The sequence below is a fragment of the Thalassophryne amazonica genome, chromosome 10, assembly GCF_902500255.1.
Source record: "Thalassophryne amazonica chromosome 10, fThaAma1.1, whole genome shotgun sequence".
NCBI lineage: Eukaryota > Metazoa > Chordata > Actinopteri > Batrachoidiformes > Batrachoididae > Thalassophryne > Thalassophryne amazonica.
The window spans coordinates 6,067,264-6,091,773 of record NC_047112.1 but is presented as its reverse complement, the minus strand read 5'-3'; the positions used below and the strand labels follow the sequence as shown (position 1 = coordinate 6,091,773).

Genomic DNA, 24,510 nt, shown 5'->3' with positions numbered 1-24,510 from the left:
TAAGCTCTGCCCCTGGAGTAAGCAGGTATAGAAAATGGATAGATGGATGCTTTCACCATTTCTTCTCATGTTTGACTTTAAACTTATTAGGAAATGTAAATAACAAAACAGATGTTAAAAGTTAGAGCTCGAACCATAACTAAAAACTAAACTGATTTTCAGAGAGAAAAAGACAAACTTCAGAGTCCTAAGTGTGACGTTAGTTTTTGTAACAGCTGTTTTAATTTGCAGTTTTTATTATTTAACAGTTATTATAAAATGTTGGGTTGTTATTCAGAGTGTAGAAACGTTGTTAGTGGTGCAGTATTTAGACCATTTCTTCTGCCTGTGGTTCTAACCGCACTGATGTTTACACTTTGTCTTTCAAACTCATCCCGTCTGACAGGTTTTCTGTTACATTTACTTCACATTCCTTTAAAATACAAAAGTGATCCATCAGGGCACTCTCTTCTTCACTTCTGTCTTATTATAAAGCTTTCTGACAAAACTGCCACTGTTATTAACCTGACTTAATTTTATTTATATATATATATATATATATATATATATATATATATATATATAGTGTGTGTGAGAGAGAGAAAATCAGCATTTTGTTGGAGTAAACCATTGTTAAAAATTGTCTTATAGATCTTGTGAACTGAAGAGATCAACTGGAGGAGTGTGTTGCAGCTTCACTTTAAGCCACGCCCCCATTGCCAATATTTGACCTTCCATTGTGTATGTTTATGGTGCAAAAATAAAACATTGGACACCCAAAAGGGGCCTGAAAATTGGTGTAACATGGTAAAAGTAACATTTTAGAACACTGAGTATTCTGGAAAGTTTTGAGAATTAAAAACAAAAAATGTGATGTCAGAAAAAAGTAATTCACAAAATGTGGACAATCCAATGTGATTGGTGCAGAGACAGGGTAATGCTTAGTAAAAGTCGGCATGTGAGCGTTAGTGCATCTTGAAATAAGTCACATCTGCTTTAATGTGGATTTGGCTGCTCAGTTATTTTGATGCCAGGCTCCAGTTTAAGCTCAAATTAAAACACACTGCAGATTTTCTGTTTTGGAGCGAGTGGTGAGCGAAAATTAGCTGGAGTGGGTAGTGATCATGAGCGCATGTGAGAAGAACATGCGGTGATGGGAATCTTCTTATTCTCATCTGCAAAGACAGTGAAAAGACATTTTTGAGATACATTTTGACTGTGGAAAAGCACCGTAAAAACCGGAGGGTTTATATAAAAGTATTAATCGCAGAAGGACTGCATAGACTGGAGTAGCATTTAATCATTAGTGATCGATCTCTGCTCCCCTCCACAGCATGTCTTTTTCCTGGTTTTCTCCCTCAGCCCCAACCAGTCCCAGCAGAAGACTGCCCCTCCCTGAGCCTGGTTCTGCTGGAGGTTTCTTCCTGTTAAAAGGGAGTTTTTCCTTCCCACTGTAGCCAAGTGCTTGCTCACAGGGGGTCGTTTTGACCGTTGGGGTTTTACATAATTATTGTATGGCCTTGCCTTACAATATAAAGCGCCTTGGGGCAACTGTTGGTTGTGATTTGGCGCTATATAAAAAAATTGATTGATTGATTGATTGGGTCACACACAGGAGCGAGCGCTCACGTCACAGGGCGTGTAGTCAACAATAGTATGCAACATAAATTTTCACATTTTAATGTGTCCAGTTTCCTCATTTTTGGAAGTGGGATGCAAATTGGGGCCAGGAATCTACAATGGGAGTCGACTTTAACACCTCATCAGTCTCGATCTGTGACAGGGTGGACATCAGTCAGATCACCTTCTCTGCATCTTCTCCACCTCTCCCTGGTCCACCCGCTGCTAATGAACTAAACCATGTGTCATCACCAGGCAGAAACATAAATTGCAATATCTCGAGATTATCCATCTTTCACTGAATTCATGCAGGTTCCTGCAAGAGAATACCTCAGTTAACTAGTAAGAAACTGACCAGTCACACGTGCATATACAGAGGAGGGGGCGGAGACACGTGCCCCTCTATTCTGATAGAAGTATTGAATTTTCATGCTCATTTGCATAATTAATATGCATAATTATAAGAGGGCTCAAATACAAACATTTTGAGGTATATATGGTTGCTATGTGGCTTGTAAATCTCGAGATATTGCAATTTATGTTTCCCTTACCACTGAATAATACTACAGAAGCCGAAAGTGGGCGTGGCTGATTACGTCATTTTCTCGCTTGCTGCTAAGTCTAACCAGCTGTTTTTGATATGTCTAATGGTCTAGTTTAAAGATATGAAGAAAAATTTAGGGGACAATTTATGGCCCCAGGATCCCCCTCAGCCAATGGACTATCAGTCATGATGCCTTACAAACAGAATGGGACTGTAAGTCTGGAGGAGGCAGTTCTCAGAATAGTCCAGCGGTTAAGGGACATATTTTGGCAAAATCGTTCACATTGTGATAAAAGTGCCAGATTTGGTACAGAAGTAGCTTAGGGTATTAGGTTTCATATAAAATCGAGACCCCAGCTGGATCTTGCTTATCAATCAATCAATTTCAATCAATTTTTTTTTTATATAGCGCCAAATCACAACAAACAGTTGCCCCAAGGCGCTTTATATTGTAAGGCAAGGCCATACAATAATGATGTAAAACCCCAACGGTCAAAACGACCCCCTGTGAGCAAGCACTTGGCTACAGTGGGAAGGAAAAACTCCCTTTTAACAGGAAGAAACCTCCAGCAGAACCAGGCTCAGGGAGGGGCAGTCTTCTGCTGGGACTGGTTGGGGCTGAGGGAGAGAACCAGGAAAAAGACATGCTGTGGAGGGGAGCAGAGATCGATCACTAATGATTAAATGAGGACAATTATATGGATTTTAATGCATACTGCTAATTTTTGCCAAAATATCATAACTCATTTCTCATATATACTTCTAGCATGCTCATACACATGACTGTGGTGCCCAAAAGCTGTTTTAAAGGCCAGAGAGGTAAAATATATCACCAGTGTCTACTCTTGATCTCTTGTCATGGCAGATATGCACCGCTTGCATGTACAGGAGCTTTGGGCTGCATTTGGAGTTGGAAAACACCAACGGTATATACCAGCTCGCAGTTGGTGGCATTCTTGGGTATGAAACATGTCTAGCATTGCCATTTTTTCATGCAGTCACTGGGTGTGACACTCTCATCTTTTGCTGGGAGAGGGAAGAAATCTGCTTTTGAGACCTGGAAAGTCTTTCCTGCTGTCACTCCTGTCTTCTCTGGTCTGTCAGCATGTCCTGAGTCCATCTTTGCTCCATCTGATCCATCTTTGCTGGAAAGATCTGTAGTCCTTCTGTACAAGGGTGATTCTTTAACTACGGGCACTATTGGCCTTGTAAATGTAATTTCCACCACACCATTGCCTTACAATATAAAGCGCCTTGGGGCAACTGTTTGTTGTGATTTGGCGCTATATACATGTGCTCTGATGTCACTGTTTATCTCCATAGAAACTACCCAAACAATCTTTCATACAAACTGTTTAAAGGGACATTACAATGTTGTGATGGAAATTACGGCAATAGTGTGGGACAACTACATTTTGTTTAAAAAAAAATCACAACAGTTGTATGACATTGAATACCCCAATTATGTTTTGATTATTTTACTGATATTTTATTCAGAGATATTTTAAAACATTAGAAAAAAAAAAACATTTCTTTACCATTCATTTTTATCATTGAAGATCAAAAGTCTGGGTGTGGGACAAGCACAAAACAGCAATATTTGCATATAATGATGCTGCAAAAAGGTGAAAAAGTCATCATAGACTACTAGAACAAATTTCTTAACACACTTTCATTGTAAAGATAACTATAAAAGTGTGAAATTTCCCCTTTTTTTTCTGTTTTTCATACAATATGATCAAAGGACATAAGTGCCCGTAGTTTAAGAATCACCCACAAGAGGACCAGCCCTGATACCAGTGTAAACAAGGCCCAACAAACATTATTTGCACATGATGCCCGGACCATTGAGAACATACCACCAACTCAAGATGCTCTTCAGGAACACCTGAGGAGAGCTGCATATCAAGGTGGGCATATCTGGGGACAGTGCGTACAATCACTACAGCAGCTACCTAGCCCACAAGACTGGGGATGGCAACTCACTGATGGAAGATGGACTCCAAAGTGGACCACATTACAAGAAGCTTCAAAAGCTTGCCAGGAGCTGATTAAATGTGGATGCAAGAAAGCATGCAGGGGCCTCTGCAAATGCTCCAGAGCAAGTTTACCAAGTACTGCTCTTTGCTTCTGTAGTGGTAGCTGCCATCAGGACTAAATTACTATAATATCACCATTGCTGTTTGACAGTTGACCCTCCACAACTGAGTTGGTATCATCCTCTGTTTTTTTCAATGGAAGAGTTAAAAATGTTTGAAAAAGCAGTTCAATGCTTGAATGACCAGAGTGGTCACTTGGATATGTGCCCCTTGTATTATTTCTTGACAAACCCATAAGCCTATTTTTGCTGAATTTAGCAGTTAGAATTGACTTAATAGTTGAGAAATCAGCATTAATAATTTATGTAATAAACATACATAATCTCAGTATTTATTTGATATGTCATTTGTCCAGAAATATTTATACATGTTCATTCAGAACAGGATTATATCACCCAATTACAGTGACACATGGCACTTTTTAGGTAGTTTTATAGTTGTTATAGATGGCTGTTATTATTACAGTAAAAAGAGGTAGAAAAATTATTAGGTACTTTCTGGGATCACACACAATTATCTGGTCACAACATGAAGTTTTGAAATGCAATCCATGCGATCATAAAATTTGTTAGGGATCTTTTGGATATTTTTTACACAAATAGCAAATTTGGACACTTCATTTGGTTATAACAGTCAGTTACAAGTTATTGTTGAAACCTGTCCACCTCTCCTGGAATTTGCACAATTTTCACAATTTTGCTATTTTAGGTCTAAAATTGTTTTTCTCTGGTCTGACAAAGGCAGATTTTAATGTGGGTCCCTATCTTAAATTAATCTCCATATCTTAAAGAACATCTCTGCCAACTTTGTGCTTTTATCACATTTTGAACGATGTTTCCCTTATCCGCTGGACTAGGAGGTGAGTGAGGGAAGCCACCAAAACAGCTACATAACAGAAAATCTGAAGGCGTTACAGGCTTCTGTGGCTGTGATTGGAGAACCTGAGTAGCGCCATTTTGGCACAGAAAAGAACTTTCTTATAGGAAAATAAGTCAAATCCAGGCTCAAGTCTCCTATGTGCCTTCTGGCAATGTGTAGTTAAAATTTCAGGTCTTGTTTTTAAGAAAAGCCTTCTGTGTCCCACCATGAAGCTGATTTCTAAAACATATCAGTGCTGATATAAACAAGCAAATTAGGAAAACAATAAAATAAAAAATCTTAAACTGGTTGTATTTCTTCAGAAGTTTTAACCACTAATGTATTAATGATTTTAAAAAGTAATCTGTCCTTATTATGCTGCAGACATTTTAACCATAAAGTGTTTTTGTTTTTTAAGTGCAGTAACGGCTGTCCTCTTGGCGTCCATGGATCAATTTATTTATTTATTTTTATTCTCATAAATTGTCAACCAGGAGTTGAGCACTCAGAGGATTAATTGCTGACTAAAATTGAACATATCCTTTGACTGTGTGATTTGAGTAACATTACGCTTCAGTACATAATTATTTGGTAAATTGAAAACAACGTGTGGGGTTTTTTTGTTTTTTTTTCTCCGCACGCGTCACGGACACGAAGGAGGGCGTCACCTCCCCCTTCTCCACTCCTCCTCCTCTTCTCCTCCCTCCTCTGGTCCATGCGGTTCCTGTACCTGCGGACTCCACCTGTGGCTCCTGTTCGTCCCTCAGCAGCACCATGGGGGTGTCCGGGTCCAGTCTGCTGGATGACACCAAGTCCGCCTTCATCAAAGGTAAGAATCGGCGCTCGCGCGCGTTTTGACGCGTCGCGTGCGGTGACGCTCCGTGTCGCTGTGTCTGTATATTTTTTGTTGTTTTTCTCTACAAACTTCCCACTTTAGCGCTTTTTGTCGTCGTGAAACTTGGCGTTTGATTGTTGCGGTGACGCTCACAAACCTCCGACATTCTTTCTGCGTGATTCACAAATTTCTCTTTTTACTCAGCTGACGTCATCAAAAGTGTGAATGTGTAGAACTCAGGATGATTGAAGAAAAAAAAATTAAGAGTCCACGCGTGGGAGCGTGTTTTAAATGAAGTCCACAGACACAAAGTGTTAAAGTTTTGGGTTTTTTTTTTCTAAGTTAGACGTGTGATCAGGTCTTTCCAGTCCTACAGGCTGACGAGGACTCGATCCAAGCTGTTCCATGTTGTCCCCTTTGTATGCTGGGTGTGTCCACAGCCCCAAACCTGTCAAGAGACAAACATTTGTCTCTGAGTGTGACACAGTGTCCCAGATTAAATCTGTGTCGATTTAAAGTTCTGTCAGTTTTCACACAGTCTGTCTTTAGGACTTGCCAACTTGGACACAACCAGGGAACTGTAGGGAATGTGGGCGTTCTTTCATAGACACTGGAAGTTGCTGGGAATTGCACTGGAGGTGTTTTATATCTGGTGGGTCTGTGGGAGAAACCTATGACCCGGTGACTGTGGTCTAGTGACCTTTGGCTTGTTTACAGATGAATCAAAGCAGTATGACAGACCGTGGTTCTGTTCTGATAGATGCTGTTTGTGCCCTGTCGTCTCGGCCCGGCAGAATTGAACAGTTTTATGATGTTAATCCTCTTTGAGGTGTTTGACATTTGATGGTTTGTGACTGGAGGATCAGCCTCCAGAACCCTGGCACTGGAGATGCCTGAGAAAAGCCAGTGACACAGTTGAGTGCAGGGAAAGCCCCAGAGATCTGTGGGATTAGAACTAACCTCCTCCAGTCAGGTTCAGGTGCTGTTCTCCTGGTACTGCAAACAATCTGGGAGAGATGTATCACACCCAAAAAGTCTGCCATCAACTGCACCCTGACTCTGCGAGTGCTCACTGAATGCAGGCACGACTGTGCATCTTTGCAGCCGTGTTGATTTTCCACAAAGCGTTATCCTGAAAATTTAGGGGATCTCCAAGTTACTGGATATCACAGTCAAGCCTGGAGTGTGCTGCTTGGGCCGATACTGATACCAATATTAGGGAGTGAAAAAATTTAAGATGGTAATATATCTGCAGATATATAACCAAAAAAAATGACGATTCCTAACATATTGATATTAAAACCTTATGACAAGGAAATGTAATTGAGGTTTGATGTTTTACAGTTTAAACATAAACTGTATTATAAATAACTATAAATATAACCACAAAAAAAAAGTATGTCACACTGCCTTTACTTGAATTGGCAGTCACTGGCGGTATAGCGACCACTTGTCTCTTGTGGCTATAAATGTCCATTCTAATCTAATTACATTTGTTCCACAATTCTCATTGGTTAATCGTGTGAGATTTCAGACCATAAAATATCTCATTGATGGTGGCAAAATATTCGACAGTTTCACATTTGATGTATTACTCCGTGCCTTGACTGTGCACGTTGCTACGCAGATGTCAATAATGGCGCTGTCAGCTTGCTGAGAGCGAGAGAAACTCATGGAGTGACGATGATGCCGGATTCTGTGGATTCTGATACAGAATGAATGAATGAATGGATTTATTCGGCACACACACAAATCTGAAAGAACAGAAACATACCAATAATATGCATGTTATATAAACAAGCCTGCTAGAATGAGTCCAACAATTATAACAGTCATAACCACATATACACAAATTCACAACACACTACATATCAACACAGACATACACTTAAATATTCAATTACATTTCAATTCATGTATAAGTATGTTATGTATAAAGCGCCAAATCACAACAAACTTGGCCCAAGTCACTCCATATTAACCCTGCTGACCCCCAGAGCAAGCACTAGGCAACTGTGGTGAGGAAAAACTCCCTCTTAGGAAGAAACCTCAAGCAGACCAGGCTCTAGGGGGTGACCCTCTGCTTGGGCCGTGCATATATACCTGTATACGTACATACATACACACACATTATATACACTTATATACACACGCACATATATACCTATATACATACCCACTAACACATAAATAAATATACAATACATACATTTATACCTACACATACATATACATACCCCTACACATATACACATATATATACACGCACACATATACATACATACACACACACACACGTATACATATATACACATACATACTACATATATATATATATATATATATATATATATACATCTACACGTACATATACATATTGACTGATTGATCATTTATTTTGAGTTTTACAAAATAAGCTGACATCTACATTTACCCACATTGGGTTGAAAAGAACAGGAGATACAAACATACACGCATACATACCCGCGCACTTAACCTGAAAAGGGGTGGGATGAAGACGAACTTATTTAATCCCACCCCAAAATACCCATACGTTATTACGACTACCGAGTGTGACCAATATTCCTTTTTTATTACTATGTAATTGATATCATATATTAGTGATGAGTATCTATAATAATAATAATAATGATGATGATAAAAACAATTCCCACCATAATAGACAGTAATAATGACAATAATTATTGTCAATCAAAAAAATTTTTTTTTTTTATTTCTATTATTATTATTACTACCATTTTTTTTTTTAAATTGCTATTGATATTGCTGGTGTCATTCCTTAAGCCATTTTCATATGTCAATAAATTCCCCACATTTACTCAGAAAATGACTATTTAAAAGGACTATTCTTGTGTGTGTCGATGGTAATTCTCTCTCTCTCTCTCTCTCTCTCTCTCTATATATATATATATATATATATATATATACACACACATCACCTGTATACACATAATACATACATACAATTATGCTACATTCATTTTAATTACCTTAACTTTTTTATTAATTTATCATTATTATTATTATTATTTTCTTTTCTTTTTTTTCCCCCCTTCCCCTCCTTCCCCATTTGTCATGTGTGTGGTGCATTAAAAGATGCAAAGTATTTTGTAAACCTGCTGCCAGAGAGGGGTCGCCCCCTGACACAGGTCCACCCTTTGCTGAATGTCCTAGGCTCTGCATTAAAAGACAAGGTTTTGGAGTCTGCTGGCAGAAGGGGGAGACCTTTGAGCAACAGACCCCCACTTGCCGACCCTGATCTGGAGATAATGATGTAAGTGATGTAAGAGGGGGAAACAAGGAGGAAAGAAAAGGAAAAGTCTTTTTATGTATCAATAAACTTACATATGTACATATTTATATAAATGTAAATATAAATATATTTATATGTATATATACATACATACACACCCACATATACATACATATATTATATATATATATACGCATACATACATATATACATAGAATTACTCAATGCAGTTGACAAGTTGAAGAAATCTGTGGGTCTGCTCACAGAATTTCCAGTTGGGCACGAAGATGCTGTTGCTACGGTAATCTTTGTCAAAAACGGGGATCCAGGTTAAATTACTTACAGAAAAATAAATCGTGCAAACGGAGTCCGTAAAACGGATATTTGCTAACGCAGAGCAGGTAAAACGGATATTTGCAACTGTAATCGAGCATTAATGTTGGCAAATCATCAGACACAACAGGGTTATTCCGTAACTCTGACTGAAAATTAAGCTGGTCGCTTTGCCTGTCTCTCTTGTAGCTAATGTGTCCAAGGGGTGATGGGGGTCCCAACCATGCTTTACAGCATTATAAACCATGCCATTGGACTGCCCTCTACTGGACAAGTTATGTAAGGACACAAGAGTTTTTCTGCATTGTTTATATGGTAAAATAAAAGTTTACATGTCAGCAAAAATAATGCTGATATGTTCGTGAAAGGCTCATATCGGTTGATATATAGGTCGGGCTCTAGGTTGCACACTGTGCACCAGTTTTGTGGAACAGTCAACCAGTTGAAATTAAGCAGCTGAGTTCTGTGAGGAATTCAGGTCTTGACTTGAGACCTGATTTTGTCTGTTTTGATGTCATATCTGCGATATTATTGCTGATATGACACATTCACATGATGGCTGATGATAGTTGATAATATTTCAGATCAGAACTCAACATTTGTGATGTTTGAATGGATTAAATATGAAGATGGCTGCTGTTGTTAGTTGCCTTGCCTCTGCTGTTGCCATGGTTATGCATACTAGTTAAGTCTTAAGAAGTATTAATTGTCAGCTGTACTGCGCGTGCCACCAGCGTAGTATCAGCCTGTAGGTCTCTGCAGCCTATCGAATGCCTTCATTATTCATTCATCTACGTGGTATTTTTGAATTGAATCAATCATTTAGTCAGCAAAACGTAGGGGTGGTGGCCAAGTGGTTAATGCACTTGGTTTCAGTGCAGAAGGTTCCAGGTTCAAATCCCACCCCTGCCACATTTCTCCATGTAATGTGGATGTGTGTCAGGAAGGGCATCCGACGTAAAATTTGTGCCAATTCAACATGCAGATCCACCTTGGATTTGCTGTGGTGACCCCCAGTACAAAACAAGGGAGCAGCTGAAGGGACTTAATATTTAGTCATAAAACAGGAAATGGTGCAAAAATGGGCATCTTAGTTTTCCAGAACCCATAGCTACGTATTTAAACAACTATTTTTTTTTGTCCTACTTAAGGCCAAAAGATACTTTGATCGGTTTGCTTTAGCTGTGAAAAGAACAAAAACACAAAGATGCTCAGGCGCGTTTTGGCTAAAAGCGCATGCAAATAAATGCGAAGCATCTTGAATCTGCATGACACATTCAGTCATGGAGAAGCTGGAGGGGAAAAATGTAACAGCAAGTGGAAATGTGTGTGTGTGTGTGTGTTTGTCCTGTTTTTGGAGACTCACATCTTCTGCTGCTGTCTGCATGCTCCGCCCACCCAGCAGATGCCAGATATCATCAGGCTCATCTGCACCTCCTGCTGTGCACATCTGTCGCTCTTCTGAAGTATCATCGAGACTCAACACCCCTCACGTAGTGTTTCCAAAAAAACTCAACACAAGTCATATCTGGTTTCCTGAAATGTCGCGAGATTACTTGATGACACAATCCCGTCCAATTTACATATGGCACAAAGGTGAATGGCATCCTGGGTGGGGAAGAAGGGCGGGGCTATCCAGCGAGAATTTTGTTGTTTAACTGACCAGATCGTGTGGAAGGAACGTTGTCAAATTTTGTTGGTAGTTGCTCAAGAGGATTTTCAGTCACTAGAGAAGGTGAAAAATTCAGTATATTTACCAACAAAGTCTGTAAATTGGCACCGCTGTCGTCACGTCAACGATAACGGGTTTTCATTTGTTGTCACTGAGCGCCACAGGAAGTGAAATAAACTAGAGACCAAAGTCTGATTTTTGCCAGAATTGGAATATTTGGACATTTCCCATTAAGATTCTTTCGACTGACTGATAAAGAAAGAAAGAAAGAAAAGCTCACGTTTTAATCGCAAATGCATCCAATCATCATGTAACATGTTAAATCATTAACCAAGCAGGACAGTGTGACGGGACGCTGTTGACGGTGGGCTGTGACAGGACCACTGAACTCTAGGACACTGCTGACAGGACGCTTTTATCTGTTCTCTTGGTGTCCATCAGACTCTCTGTCCGCTCTGTCTCTGAGTGTTCATCAGACTCTGTCTCTGAGTGTCCATCAGACTCTCTGTCTCTGAGTGTCCAACAGACTCTCTGTCTGCGCTCTGTCTCTGAGTGTCCAACAGACTCTCTGTCAGTGTGAAACACATTTAAAATCAGTTTTCTAAATCCACACATTGAGAAGCTGGAACCCCCCCCCAACACTCACTTTTAAATTTTTTTTTTATTTAATGTAATATTCGTAATTGATTACTTATTTCCCCTCTGCCCTTGATGCCCTTTAATTTGTATTAATTTAAATGTTTTTTTTATCATACTATCACCTCACCCCGCCCCCCAGACTTTTTATGGTGTTTTGGACACTGTCCATCTTTGTTGTTGCTGTCAGTCATTTTTTCATGTTGAGTCACTCTCTGTCCAGATGGCATTACACAAGTGTTCAGATATTCCAGATTGTTCTGCTCCAGAGTTATTTTCCCCCTCAGATCCACAAAGACAGGAAGTCTCTCCCCCAGGCTGGGTTTGAATCCCACTTGCTGCTTACTGAAGACCGGAGCGCAAACACAACGAGAACCACCACCACCGGCTGCTTTAAAACACATAATGCACATTTAAAAAACTGCTTTAAGATGCCTTTAAAACGCATTATACACATTCAAAAAAACAGCTTTGACACATTTTAATACTGACAGCTGTGCTAATAAGTTTTGTACCAGCAGCCATCAAACAAGTTAAATATAACTTATGTATTTATTTGTTGTATAGTTTCTTTTACCTTGTTTTTCTGAACAGCACATTTTTATTTATTTAGTTTTAATCCTTTGGCTTGGTATGACATGTTTTCAGTTTTTTTTAACTATTGATGTTTTAACTCATCTTGGGGCCGTCCTTGTTCTTTTAGCTTTTTAGCACTGTCGCCGTTTTGTCTTATTCTGTGTTTCGCTGTGTGTTTACCAAACGAGATGACTCACTCACTGTAAACCAATTTTACCGAAGGGTATAATAATAAATTGAATCTTGAATAATCCGAGTGTAAGAGTCAGACAGCAGCAGCTGAAAACATTAAAACCAAGTTTTAAATAAAAGTAATTAAAAAAAAAAATCATGATAACGTCTCCTGCACTCAGACAAGCCTGAACACGCCCACCTATCGCAATGTTCCCCGGTGAATGGTGGTTCTTGTAACGGGTCCTGAACATTATGACCAGCGTATCGCTTCAGTAACCGTGGCACTACAACGAGCTGTCGGTACCTGCTAATTAGTGCTAACAGTGCTAGCATACAAATTAAACGGTACTAAAAGTTCACTCACTGAAAATCTTGGCACACAGACTTCTTAGATGGTTCATGAGTACAATTAACCGCACATCAAGCCGGATTATCTCAAAAAGGACAAACAGCCGAGTCCATGGCAGCCGGCTGCCTCGACCCAGCATGCACCCGCTGTCACTCAAGGTGGCCACGCCCCTAAATATTCATAACTTTACAGCCAAGTTTAAACTGAAGAGTTATATAAAAATTTAATTCACCCCTCGTATAGTTGTCATGAACAAAATAAACTATAGAGAAGAATTGAGTCCTGTGTAGGCCCTGAGGCCCGTTACTGCCGGGGCTTATCTCTGGATTCCGTAGTGTGAAGCGGATGAGACGTCCTGGATGGGACACCAGTCCGGTGCAAGTTACTTCACCAGCCGAGCCCATTGCGCATTTACAGCTGGGAGGACTGAGACAACACAGACTGTCTTGTCCAAGGACACAGACAGGTAGTGTGACCAGGAATTGAACCCAAGGTCCTTATCCACTGGCTATAGAGACCAAAACTGTTCTGTTCTGTTTTTTTGCTGTAAATTTGGATATTTTAACCTGGGTTTTTATGGTAATGGACTCACTCAAGTGGCCATTCAATGAACTGCAGGTTTTGGCACTTCCAGGTTGGCTTCATTTTTCAGGAATGGCAGATGCTTTTTAGTCTTTGGTGTTATTGAAAAGACCAAATCCCACAATCACACCCTCGGGTGTCTCAAAACGATTGTGGTTTTTTTTTTTTGTTTTTGTTTTTTTTTTTTTTTAATTTTAAAGCGTTTGAATGTCTTTGACATTTGCTGTGGATGTTCCACCACCACCACAGAGGCTTCAGGAGTGTTTGTGTTCACAAAAAGTCCTAAAACCAGACGCTGTGATTCGTCAGACGTCAGCATTCTGTTCTTGGTCACTGATGATACAACGATGACTAAAACAAAAAAAATCCCAGACAACCCAAAACCTATTTCCCTGTGGGCTGCGTTCCACACAGACATCTGCAGAAGTGCAGACGGTGCACCGTCACCGACAAACAACACCAACCCGTCAAACGACACCAAGTCTCAGTAAAGTACAAAAGAAAACATCGAAACACAAAAAAATATAAAATCAAAATTAATAAGTTTGAGAAACGTTAAGTCTCGTAGTTAAAGATCACAAACCTAAAATTCTTTTTTTTCTTCAATGGAATTTTACATTTAATAAATGCCATTAATAGTTTTTATATTATTCAGTTTGTTGTTTTCTGTTATTTTTTTGTTGTTTCGTTTTTTTGTTGTATTTATTTATTTTTATTACTTTTTTTCTGACCACTTTTTGTGTTTTACATTGGTTTTGAAGGCGTGGCTGTTTATTCCGTTCTCTGGCCGTCCTTCTGTCACGTTGTGCATTTGAATGTCTACGTAACCTGAAACGGGGAAACGTGACGCTTTGCATCGACGGCACCGATCAGCCGGAGGTGGGCCGGCGTGTCTCCGGGACAGCGTGAACCCAGATGACCTCAGAGGATGACTCACTGAGGTTCTGGTTGCATTTAATGGTTGCAGACAGAAGACTTGAATCATCTGTGGAGCAGCTGTGAGTCGGACCGGAGCTCTGAAGGCTTCAGACAGCTGATGGACTTCCTCTCCGGGTTTGGAGCAGCGGTGTAGAACCAGAAAAATGAAGCCTGGCTGAGACTCAGGCGGCGCATCACAGAGAATGTCATTCATGTCTGTGACATCATCGGGCTTTAGGGCTTCAGAGGAGGCGACGTGGCCTTAATGGAAAGCTGATATCCAGGTGATGGACTCATTTTAGGTGTTTCTGGTTCTTGGTGCAACGCCGTGTCTGTAGAACTCGTTGGACATTTGGGAAACCATTACAGGTAGTGGGAAGTGGGGATGGGCCAGATGCAGTGGTGGGCAAAGCTAATCAAAAAGTTAGCTTTGATAACAGTTAATCCACTAACTGAAAAGTTATCTTTTATAAAGCTAAACCGATAAACCCCTAAAAAAATTTAGCGGAACTTACAGATTAAAGCTAAACCGATAACTTTCAGTATTGATTTAAGTACACTAGCACCTACTGACACAACAAAGACTCAGCGCTTCTGTGTCAGATTAGCTTTCTGTCAGCAAAAGAGACCTGGTGACCGAGGAGGAGGGACAAGAAAGACAATTTCTCTTTACACCATACTGACTCACCGGCATATCACGCAAGTCATCAACAGGCATACAGTTTTAACTTATGGTTAAAATTTTAACCAAACTAATTCCAGACAACTCATCTAAATTAACGTCACTTCTGAAGTTTTATAAAGTGAAAATATCTATATGTTTTAGTTTTAAAGTAATGCACTCATTTTGGAGGTTTTAGTGTTTGGACAGACACACATGCTGCAGTGCATTATGGGTAAAGTTTCACAACATTGTGTTTACATGTGTCATGCATTGCGATGCTCTGATCAGGGTGCACTTTAACCGCTGCACACAGACAACAGCATTAAACTGTTTGTATATTGTGCCTAAAACTCTCGTGAATATATTTTCTGGGTTTATAGACATTGTTATTGTGTTTGTTTTAAGTAAACATGCCAGAAGAAGCTCAGGTTGTGTGAGCTATGATCGTTTCCTGTTCATGTCATTCTGGGGGAAAGTGAAGTTTGCTCTTTAACGTCCTGCTTATTGTCCTTTACAACACTGTTTGACCTCTTTGTTCCGGCGTAATATATATAAGATGTCTGAAATTTGGTTTGCGTTTATTAAATTCCATGCAGATTAAACGTAGCACTGATTATTTGGAATATTTGTTTTAGCAAGTTTTCAGGGTCTCTACTGCCATCTCCTGGCCAGAAGATGGCACCTCACACAACCTGAGCTTCCTTCTGGCATTTTTACATAACGTCTATAAACCCAGAGAATATATTCAGGAGAGTTTTAGGCACAATATAACGAGTTTAATGCTGTTGTCCGTGTGCAGTGGTTAAAGTGCAGCCTGATTAGAGCGTCTCGATTAGGGCTGCAACAAACGATTATTTGGATCATCGATTAATCTGATGGGGTTTCGACACGATTAATCGATTAATTGGATTAGCGGGGAATTTTTTAAAAATGTGCCAGGGAAACAATTTTTCTGTCCTTCCATCACTTTATTTAACAACAGAACATTATTTGAAAACTTAAAATACTTGAAAATCAACAAATCGTCAAATGTCCCTTGGCTCTTGAAATATAAAATCAATCAATCAATTCAATCAATTTTTTTATATAGCGCCAAATCACAACAAACAGTTGCCCCAAGGCGCTTTATATTGTAAGGCAAGGCCATACAATAATTATGTAAAACCCCAACGGTCAAAACGACCCCCTGTGAGCAAGCACTTGCTCACAGGGGGTAATAAAGAACAAAAATAATTTCAAATGGCATTGCTTGATCAAAGGGCTGAGTTGCCATAAAACATTGAAGCATATAAATGTTATAAAATACGAGGTCTCTTAGAAAAGTATTGTACCTTTTTTATTTTTTCAAAAACTATATGGATTTGATTCATAGGATTTTACGTCAGCCAAGCTTGAACCTTCACGCGCATGCATGAGTTTTTCCACTCCTGTCAGTTGCGTCATTCGCCTGTGGGCAGGCTTTGAGTGAGCACTGGTCCACCCCTCTCATCGTCGTTTCATTGCGAGGAAATGGCGGAATGATTTGGGCTTTTTCTCCATCAGAATTTTTTCAGAAACTGTTAGACAGGCAGCTGGAAACCATTCTAAAAATTTATCTGGCTTTCGGTGAAAATATTACGGGCTTCACAGAGAATAAGGAGTGTTACTACAGCTTTAAGGACGGCTCACAATGGCGCACGGCGCGCCACGCTCCGAGCCGCCATCAGCCATTTTCCAGCAGATTTCACTTTTAACAAGAGATTTTGTCATGTCCCAACTTGTCCTCTGGCACTCCGAAATGGAGGTGTTCCTTTGACTCGCTTCATCAGCGAATCGGTCGTGATGCGCGAAGTCTCCGCGCGGCTTTCCATGACAAAATCTCTTGTTAAAAGTGAAATCTGCCGGAAAATGGCTGATGGTGGCTCGGAGCGCGGCGTGCCGTGCGCCATTGTGAGCTGATGTCCAGCTCTTGTGATAACCAGAGAAATTGCACACGATGGTCCCGGCTCCACACAGCCATCCATTTAGAAATGATGTGGTGGTTTCTGCCTCTCGATGGCGGCTTGGAGCGGCGCGCCGTCCGCCATTGTGGGCCGTCCTTAAAGCTGTAGTAACACTCCTTATTCTCTGTGAAGCCCGTAAAATCTTCACCGAAAGCCAGATAAATTTTTCTAATGGTTTCCAGCTGCCTGTCTCTGACAGTTTCAGAAAAAATTCTGATGGAGAAAAAGCCCAAATAATTCCGCCATTTCCTGACAACGAAACGACGACGAGAGGGGTGGAGCAGTGCTCACTCAAAGCCTGCCCACAGGCGAATGACGCAACCGACAGGCGTGGAAAAACTCACGCATGCGCACGAAGGTTCAAGCTTGGCTGACGTAAAAACATATGAATCCAATCCATATAGTTTTAGAAAAAAATAAAAAGGTACGATACTTTTCTAACAGACCTCGTATATGGTGAAAAAAGAGGTATTTTTGTTGCTGCAAATGAGCAATTAGCATAACCAGTTAACCATAAAACCTAAATCAAAAACTGTAGCCTGACTCATTATGTGCAACATTCTCTGTATAACTTTTAAACGATGTGGTCATTTCACAATGTCACATGTGACTCATCCCACATATTCTCTCTCTGTCTCTCTCTCAGCAAACTTTGGAAACATGAAGACTTTAAACTGTAAAATAAAGCCTATAAATAAATTTCTGGAGCTCGTTTTATGTGAAGACTTTGACGGAGTTTTTTTTCCGCTGCAGTGCTGCTCGGCTCTCTGTCTGCGGGGGGGCGGCCAGTTCTGCGAGAAGAATTTGAATGTTTTAAACCAAAAAAAAAAAAAAAAAGCCACTTGTCCGGTTGGACAACGATTTAGAGCTATTACTTGTCTGATCACATTTTACACTTGTCCCGGACAATCGGACAGGCGTTAATGTCAATGGTCGGACTTTGACAACATTAATAAAAAAACTGTCGGTGCTGTTACTGTTTTTCTCTCACTCTCTGCCCCTCACCTCACTGCTCTGGGAGACGCGCAGACAGCCTGAGCCTGACTAGCTTCATATCACTGCCTGACTTGTCATACTGAGACGTTACGACTGCTTAAACAAAAATAAAGATTTGTTAACTTGCCCAGACACTGAGCTCTCCCCTTCCTCATTGATGACTCCGACATGCTTTCGTTTGAGATGCTGCATCATTACCGTCATACTCCTGTGCCATACGAGGTCTGACTTGCAAATGTTGCAGTTAACAAACGCCTTTGCGTTAACGTAAAGTGCTCCCACACTTTTGAAGTCTTGACTTTCTTCTGTCTACTTGCTTCTGCCATATTCTAAGTGTGTAGTTCTTCTACGAAACAGCGTCTGATCTGCTCTGTGCACTGGTCGCTTCTGGCGCCATAATCGCTTGACACAACGCATCGATGACGCAATGTGTTGCCCACTCCTGTCGTTACTGAATTTTATCGATTCGTTGTTGCAGCCCTAGTCTCGATGCATTTCTCCTGTCGTGAAACTTTACCCATAATGCACTGCAGCATGTGTCCAAACACTAAAACCTTCAAAATAAGTGCCTTACTTTAAAACTAAAACATATAGCTGATATTTTCACTTTGTAAAATGCTAGATGTGACGTTAATTTGAATAGGTTGTCTCAAATTAGTTTGGTTAAAATTTTAACCATAAGTTAAAACTGTATGCCTATTGAAGACTTGCGTGATATGCCGACGAGTCAGGATGGTGTAAAAAGAAATGATCTGTTCCCTCTCTCGCTTCCTTTCTCTCCTGTAACCAACTCTCCTCCGCCTGTCCATCTGAACTTGTCAAAAGTAGACAGGCTCGAAAACTGATGATTTAGTTGAACAAACAGAATAATTTAAGAAAGTGTGTGTGTGTGTGTGCAGATGCTTCCCAGCCAATCTGGAATTGGCTAAACTGCCCAAAGATTGGTGTATCAAGCTTGTGGCATCATATTCAAGAAGAGTTGAGGCTGTAATTGGTGCCAAAGGTGCATCAACAAAGTGTTGAACAAAGTGAATAATACTCGTAAATTTGCAAAATGTTTAAAAAAAACAACAAAAACTACTTTTTTAAATTTTGTCATTATGAGGTGTTGTGAGTAGAGTTTTGAATTCACTCAAATGTTGGAATAAGGCTGCAACATAAAATGTAGAAAAAGTGAAGTGCTCTGAATACTTTCTGGATGCACTGTAGCAATGACAGGTTTTAAAACAAATTACATTTGTCTGCAAAGCATTATATACAGTGTTATTTTCAAATTATTTCATGGAATTATTGTTCAGTGGATTTAATGTTTGTGTCTATTTGTTAAATGTTTGATCAAAGAAAAAAAACCTCCTTCCTCCTGAGATTGATCATAATGTCACGAGATCAGCTGACAAAACGGCTGTGAACACAGAACCTTCTTGTATGAGGTCATAAAAATGTGACGACCTGTAACGAGGTTGAAGACAACAATTTTGGGGGGGCTCAGGGAATCCAGACTACAGCTGGGAGCTGCCGATACAAAATCTGTCCTTTAGAGATAAGAAGTGTGAAATTCTTCCCCTTCAAGTTCACGTCAGTGAGTTTAGAATCAAATCCACAAAGTTCACGACCCACAAACCCAAGAGGTGTTTGTCTGATCAGGTCTGAGTCCGTCTGTTCTGTGGTTCTGCAGATGAGACTGAAGCGGAGCTGCAGCGGTTCAGTCCGTACTACAGGAGACAGTTCTCTGTGGTCCACTTCAGCCGGGTGGAGGAGGAGCTGGAGCCGGACCGAAAGACTGTCGGGCAGCTGCTCAAACACCGGGTACGTCTACCGCCGCTGTTTACCCTCCAACAGGCAGCGCTGCCGCCTGCAAAAAGTAGGTCAAAGCAGAAGCACTGCTGTGTGGGTGGGGCTAACGCCTGTGATGTCATCACGCTGCTTCAGATCCACGCAGGAATGTTTCACCAATTACCTCACACGCCAGAAAGCTAAAATCAGCCTGAAGCGCTTCGTACTGAAAACGTCATTTCAGCTCACAGAGCGTGAACACGAGACGTGAAGAGACTCTTTACTCTGGAGAGGTTTTAAAATGAGTAATTCTTCAATTTAACACAATAACTCAAAAACAATCCACTCTGTCATCTTCTACACCTTCACATTAAAAGGTTACATCATGAGGATGAACTCATTAAAATTTGGTGAACTTTGGTGCACCAGACAAAAAGCAACTTTAGACCTGCCACCTGCTGGACAGTTCGCGGATCCTTGACTGACGATGGATTAGGAGCAGGTGTGGCTGTCAGTGAGAGAGAGACAGACAGAAATGTAGTAAATGAGAGAAATAAACTGTTATTTCACAGTGATTATGTTCTGAAACAGTTCGACCTCCACACAACCCTGCAAGGACGACTGGGTTGTTTTGTTTGTTTTATTGTAATGAATGTAGCTTCAGTCGACACTTTGAGAGACAGGGAAGCGCCGTCTCTCTCAAAATATGTTTTGAAGGTACTTGTAACTGTACTCTTGTGTGATTTCCGAAGCCTCGGTCTGGTGGCCTCCAAAGGTCACCACTGCTTTATTTCCTGCAGGTAGAAATAACTCATGAAATAACTTTTAAAGGTGACTATTTTTTTAAAAAGTGCAAATTTTACTGGAGACACTGTGACATAGAAATGTTTTCGATATTTCAGCGTGACGCTTAGTTGGAATAAGCAAGTTTAGAAAATGAATGAATGATGAATTCATTCTTTTGAGAGTTTCCTCTGGTTCAACAAATCCACTGTTTGCGGTTCTTAAATCTCTCTTTTTTTTAACCTATTTGTTTGTTTGGTTGTTTGTTTGTTGTGCCCCAGAAGACCACCCAGGATGCCGAGGTGCTGTTCGAGGACAGAGTACTTTATTTTGACGACCACAGGAAGTGGAAAAAAAGGTATGTGGTGGTGCGAGCCAACTACTGCCTGGAGTGCCACGACAGCCTGGAGGTGAGCACTACAACAAACCGCCGCCATTCAGAGGACGAGAACCAAACCCATCGACCGCTTCTTCTTCTTTGTCTTTGTTAGACTTTTGTCAAAGGAATTCATGTGAGCCAAAAGCTGCTGCCAACAGGGGGCACTGTTCTGACCTCAGAGGCAGATTACATGGCAATGGTGGACAAGTGTTTCCCCGACAACACCTGTGAGTTAAAAGATGTCAGAACACTGTTTTGGTGCCATCGAAGGACCTTTGAAGTCAGGTGAGGTTTGTCCTCTGTTTCAGATGTGAAGGAGGACTTCAGCCCACCTGTGTCAGGGATGCCAGGACAGTTCCCAGTCTACTTGCGTCTGCCCTACAGGAGGGACTCGTACTTCTGCTTCCATCAGGAACCCAAACGGGCTGCCTTTGTTTCCATCCTGACCGACTGCATTCGACACCAGAATCACGGTGCCAAAAACTGAGTCCAAACCAGAAACGTTCACAGCAGCAAATCAGACTTTTTTCTCTTAGATGTAAAAATGAGACTTTTCATGTCATTTCTCCGTAAATGTAAAACAAACTGACACAGAACTGAAGGCATACAGCGTCTTCAGTCTGCTGCATGAAAACACATTTGGCCTTCAAGTGATTTTAAAAACCTGCTAAATGATGCTTTTTGACCTCGAGACGGTCTGAAAATGAACTTGAGTGTTAAAAATAAAACAAAATGTTAATTACTTTTGACTGACAGGGTTCAATATTAATGCTTGTCTGTTTCACTTTTTAACACGACGTTTGCCTGGGGGCATATTTAACAACAGACAAGAATGTGGTGTGCACATGTTGTATATGTGCACACCACAGCATGAATGTTACTTAACATAAAGACTTTTAAATTCCAAAAATAAACGATGGACAAACAAATGATTTTACAAGTATGCGCTTTTTAATGTACCAGGTCCCTGGAATGCAGTTCCCAGCTGGTGGCACTGCTGCACTACATGGCACATACATTTTATATTTTTAAAATGTATTTTTCATCGATTTTTAAAATCATTTTCATATCTTCCACTACTTTTGTGAACTAAAGACATTAGTAAATCCATTTCTAACACCAAAACAGTTCATCCTCATGAACAGTTGTTTCTCTCCATCAGACTTCCTAAAGAAGAAGACGTGCGAGGTCCAGGCGTTCCTCAAAGCCATCCAGTTCTACAGGGAGGACAAAGGCCAGTACGAGGCGTGGAACATGCTGATCGGTAGCGATGTCCGGGTACGTTTTGTTTGTTCTTTGTCCCTCCCCGCTGCAGCTCTGTGGCCATCAACTGTCATGTCAAGCAGATAAACCTGATCCTCAAACTGTCTAAAAGATTCAGGTTCAGTGGGCTCGTGAGGAGCAGCAGATTTTGGCGTGGACGCAGATGCAGTTGAGTCCATAAATGTCCGACACAATCTTTATTTAGTCGTCGACTCGGCTAAAGAGGTGCACTGCCACTCAACAGACCCGGTGTCACAGACCGAACGGTCCCCCCTAAAGATCAGTCCACCCTGCCTTCACTGTGCATGCATCATTTCTGTGCATCAGCCGCGGTTCACAGATTATCACCTCGTTTCTGCTTCAAACTGCCTCCAGTCATCATCTGTCTCAGCGACAGATGTCTGAAGCTTTTGTACAACAATCATTTCCACATGAATTCAGCATTATTTCATCATAAAAGATGGAGGAAGCGATCAGAGCGCCGCAGCTACACGGGCTGCTAGCTGCTGCGTTCACTGTGCATCAGTAATTTCAAAGCATCACCGATTATCGCCTCATTTCTGTTTAAAACTGACTTTAGAATGATTTAAGAGGTTTTACTTTGTCACTTTGTCTGATGGTTAATAATCACATTAATCCACTTGACCGCTTTGGGTGAAGAGACTCCATCTCAGACGAGTGGCTGAGCTCCGAAATGATGCATGCACAGTGGAGGCAGGGTGGACCAGTTTTTATAGGGGGGGGGGGTGTTCGATCTGCGACACTGGGTTCGATTCATGGCCAGTCTACCTGTCTGTCCAATCCACAAGACACTTTATGTGGATCATCTCAGTCCTTCCAGCTGGACCCGGGTACCAGCCTTGACTGGGGAAGTAACCTGTGTGTCCCATCCAGGGGATACCTGAGCAGTCCTACAGGAGGGACTGAGAACCTTCAGCGTCATGTTTCTGAGGTTTAGTTTGTTTTTCTGTCTTGGTTTGCATTTTTTTTTTCTGTCTTATTTTCTTGATGTCATAAGATGGATTCCAAATTCAAAACAGACTCCAGATCCATGTGCTTGAAAATGAAATGATAAAACGACACACAGCTGATCCTAGAACAGCTGAGCAGCCAGTAAGTCAGTGACTTGGAGTCACTTTGAAAAGGGGGAACCACAAATGAAAAGCAAATCTCTAATTTCTGCACCATTCAGCTGATCTGGATTCTCAAATAAAAGTGGAATAACTGCACTTTCAGCTCTTCCTGATTGTTTGCTTTTACTTCCTCTTTTGTTTAGCAGCTAAAGTGTCCAGATATTTATGGACTGGACTGAAATTCCATCTCACTGTGCAAATACAGAAATGGCCATGAAAAGCATTTTCTTCAGCTTTAAAGGTGGTTGCATAGACACAGCATGCTTTCTGTCCACGCCCACACGTGGCTTTAGACACGCCCTTAATCATCTATTTGCATATGCAAACATCCATCTGCTCCACCAGACTGACAGCTGAAAGAACAGAGACTGTTCTGGTTGAATTGCTGGTTAGACAGAATCTGTTTAAAGCCCAAACCACAGAGGACTTTGTTTTTATCCTCTGATACCTGGATTCCTCCAAAATAAACCAGAAGAGCATTCGCAGAGCGCAGAACTCCACCGAGGCAAACTGACTGATTGTAATTCATTCATTCATTGTAATTCATAGAACCTGAATGTATCTCCATCAGATTCTGCATGAAATGTCAGTTTTTATCATGTAGGACCGACGGGCTTCATCAAGATACCTGAATGTTTGAGGGATTTATTGAAACATTCTGAGAGATCAATAAATGGGTTTCAGGGCAACATCTGAGGTCCTACGGATGCTGTACCGGACCGTCGTGGTGAAGAAGGAGCTGAGCCAAAAGATGAGACTCTTGATTTACTGGTCGAGTTCCGCTTCTGTCCTCACCAGTGGTCATGAACTTTGATCAGTGACCGAAAGAACAAGGTCACGTACAGAAGTGGCCTCTGTCGGGCATCTGGGTGTTTACAGTAAAGACAGGGTGACAAACTTTGATATCTGGGAGGGACTCTGATGAATGTGTTACGGCTTGCGCTGCATTGTGATTCTGACTCCTCCCACTTGCTCTACTTAGAATACAAACCCAAAATCTCTGGTGTGGGAGGCAGACTCTCTAAACAGTGACCACTTTGACCAGAGAATCTTTTTAGCTGTTGTAGCATGAGGTTTACTGATTACTA

The 24,510-nt window shown here is 40.9% G+C and overlaps 1 protein-coding gene across 5 annotated transcripts in view; it reads left to right on the top strand.

The window, feature by feature from the left end:
* Window positions 1-5,774: 5,774 nt before the first annotated feature.
* The window catches only part of niban1a (niban apoptosis regulator 1a), a 44,153-nt gene continuing 25,417 nt past the window's right edge, over window positions 5,775-24,510 (top strand). For 2 of the 5 annotated variants that reach the window (XM_034179356.1, XM_034179352.1), the window contains exons 1-6: window positions 5,786-5,929; window positions 19,767-19,952; window positions 20,929-21,057; window positions 21,139-21,253; window positions 21,335-21,499; window positions 22,189-22,304. In XM_034179356.1, coding sequence (XP_034035247.1) covers window positions 5,816-5,929; window positions 19,767-19,952; window positions 20,929-21,057; window positions 21,139-21,253; window positions 21,335-21,499; window positions 22,189-22,304 — 825 coding nt within the window. In that variant the 5' untranslated portion in view covers window positions 5,786-5,815. Of the gene's footprint in view, window positions 5,930-14,554; window positions 14,734-19,766; window positions 19,953-20,928; window positions 21,058-21,138; window positions 21,254-21,334; window positions 21,500-22,188; window positions 22,305-24,510 lie in introns of those variants that run through there. The other 3 variants (XM_034179355.1, XM_034179353.1, XM_034179354.1) reach the window with 3 other exon arrangements.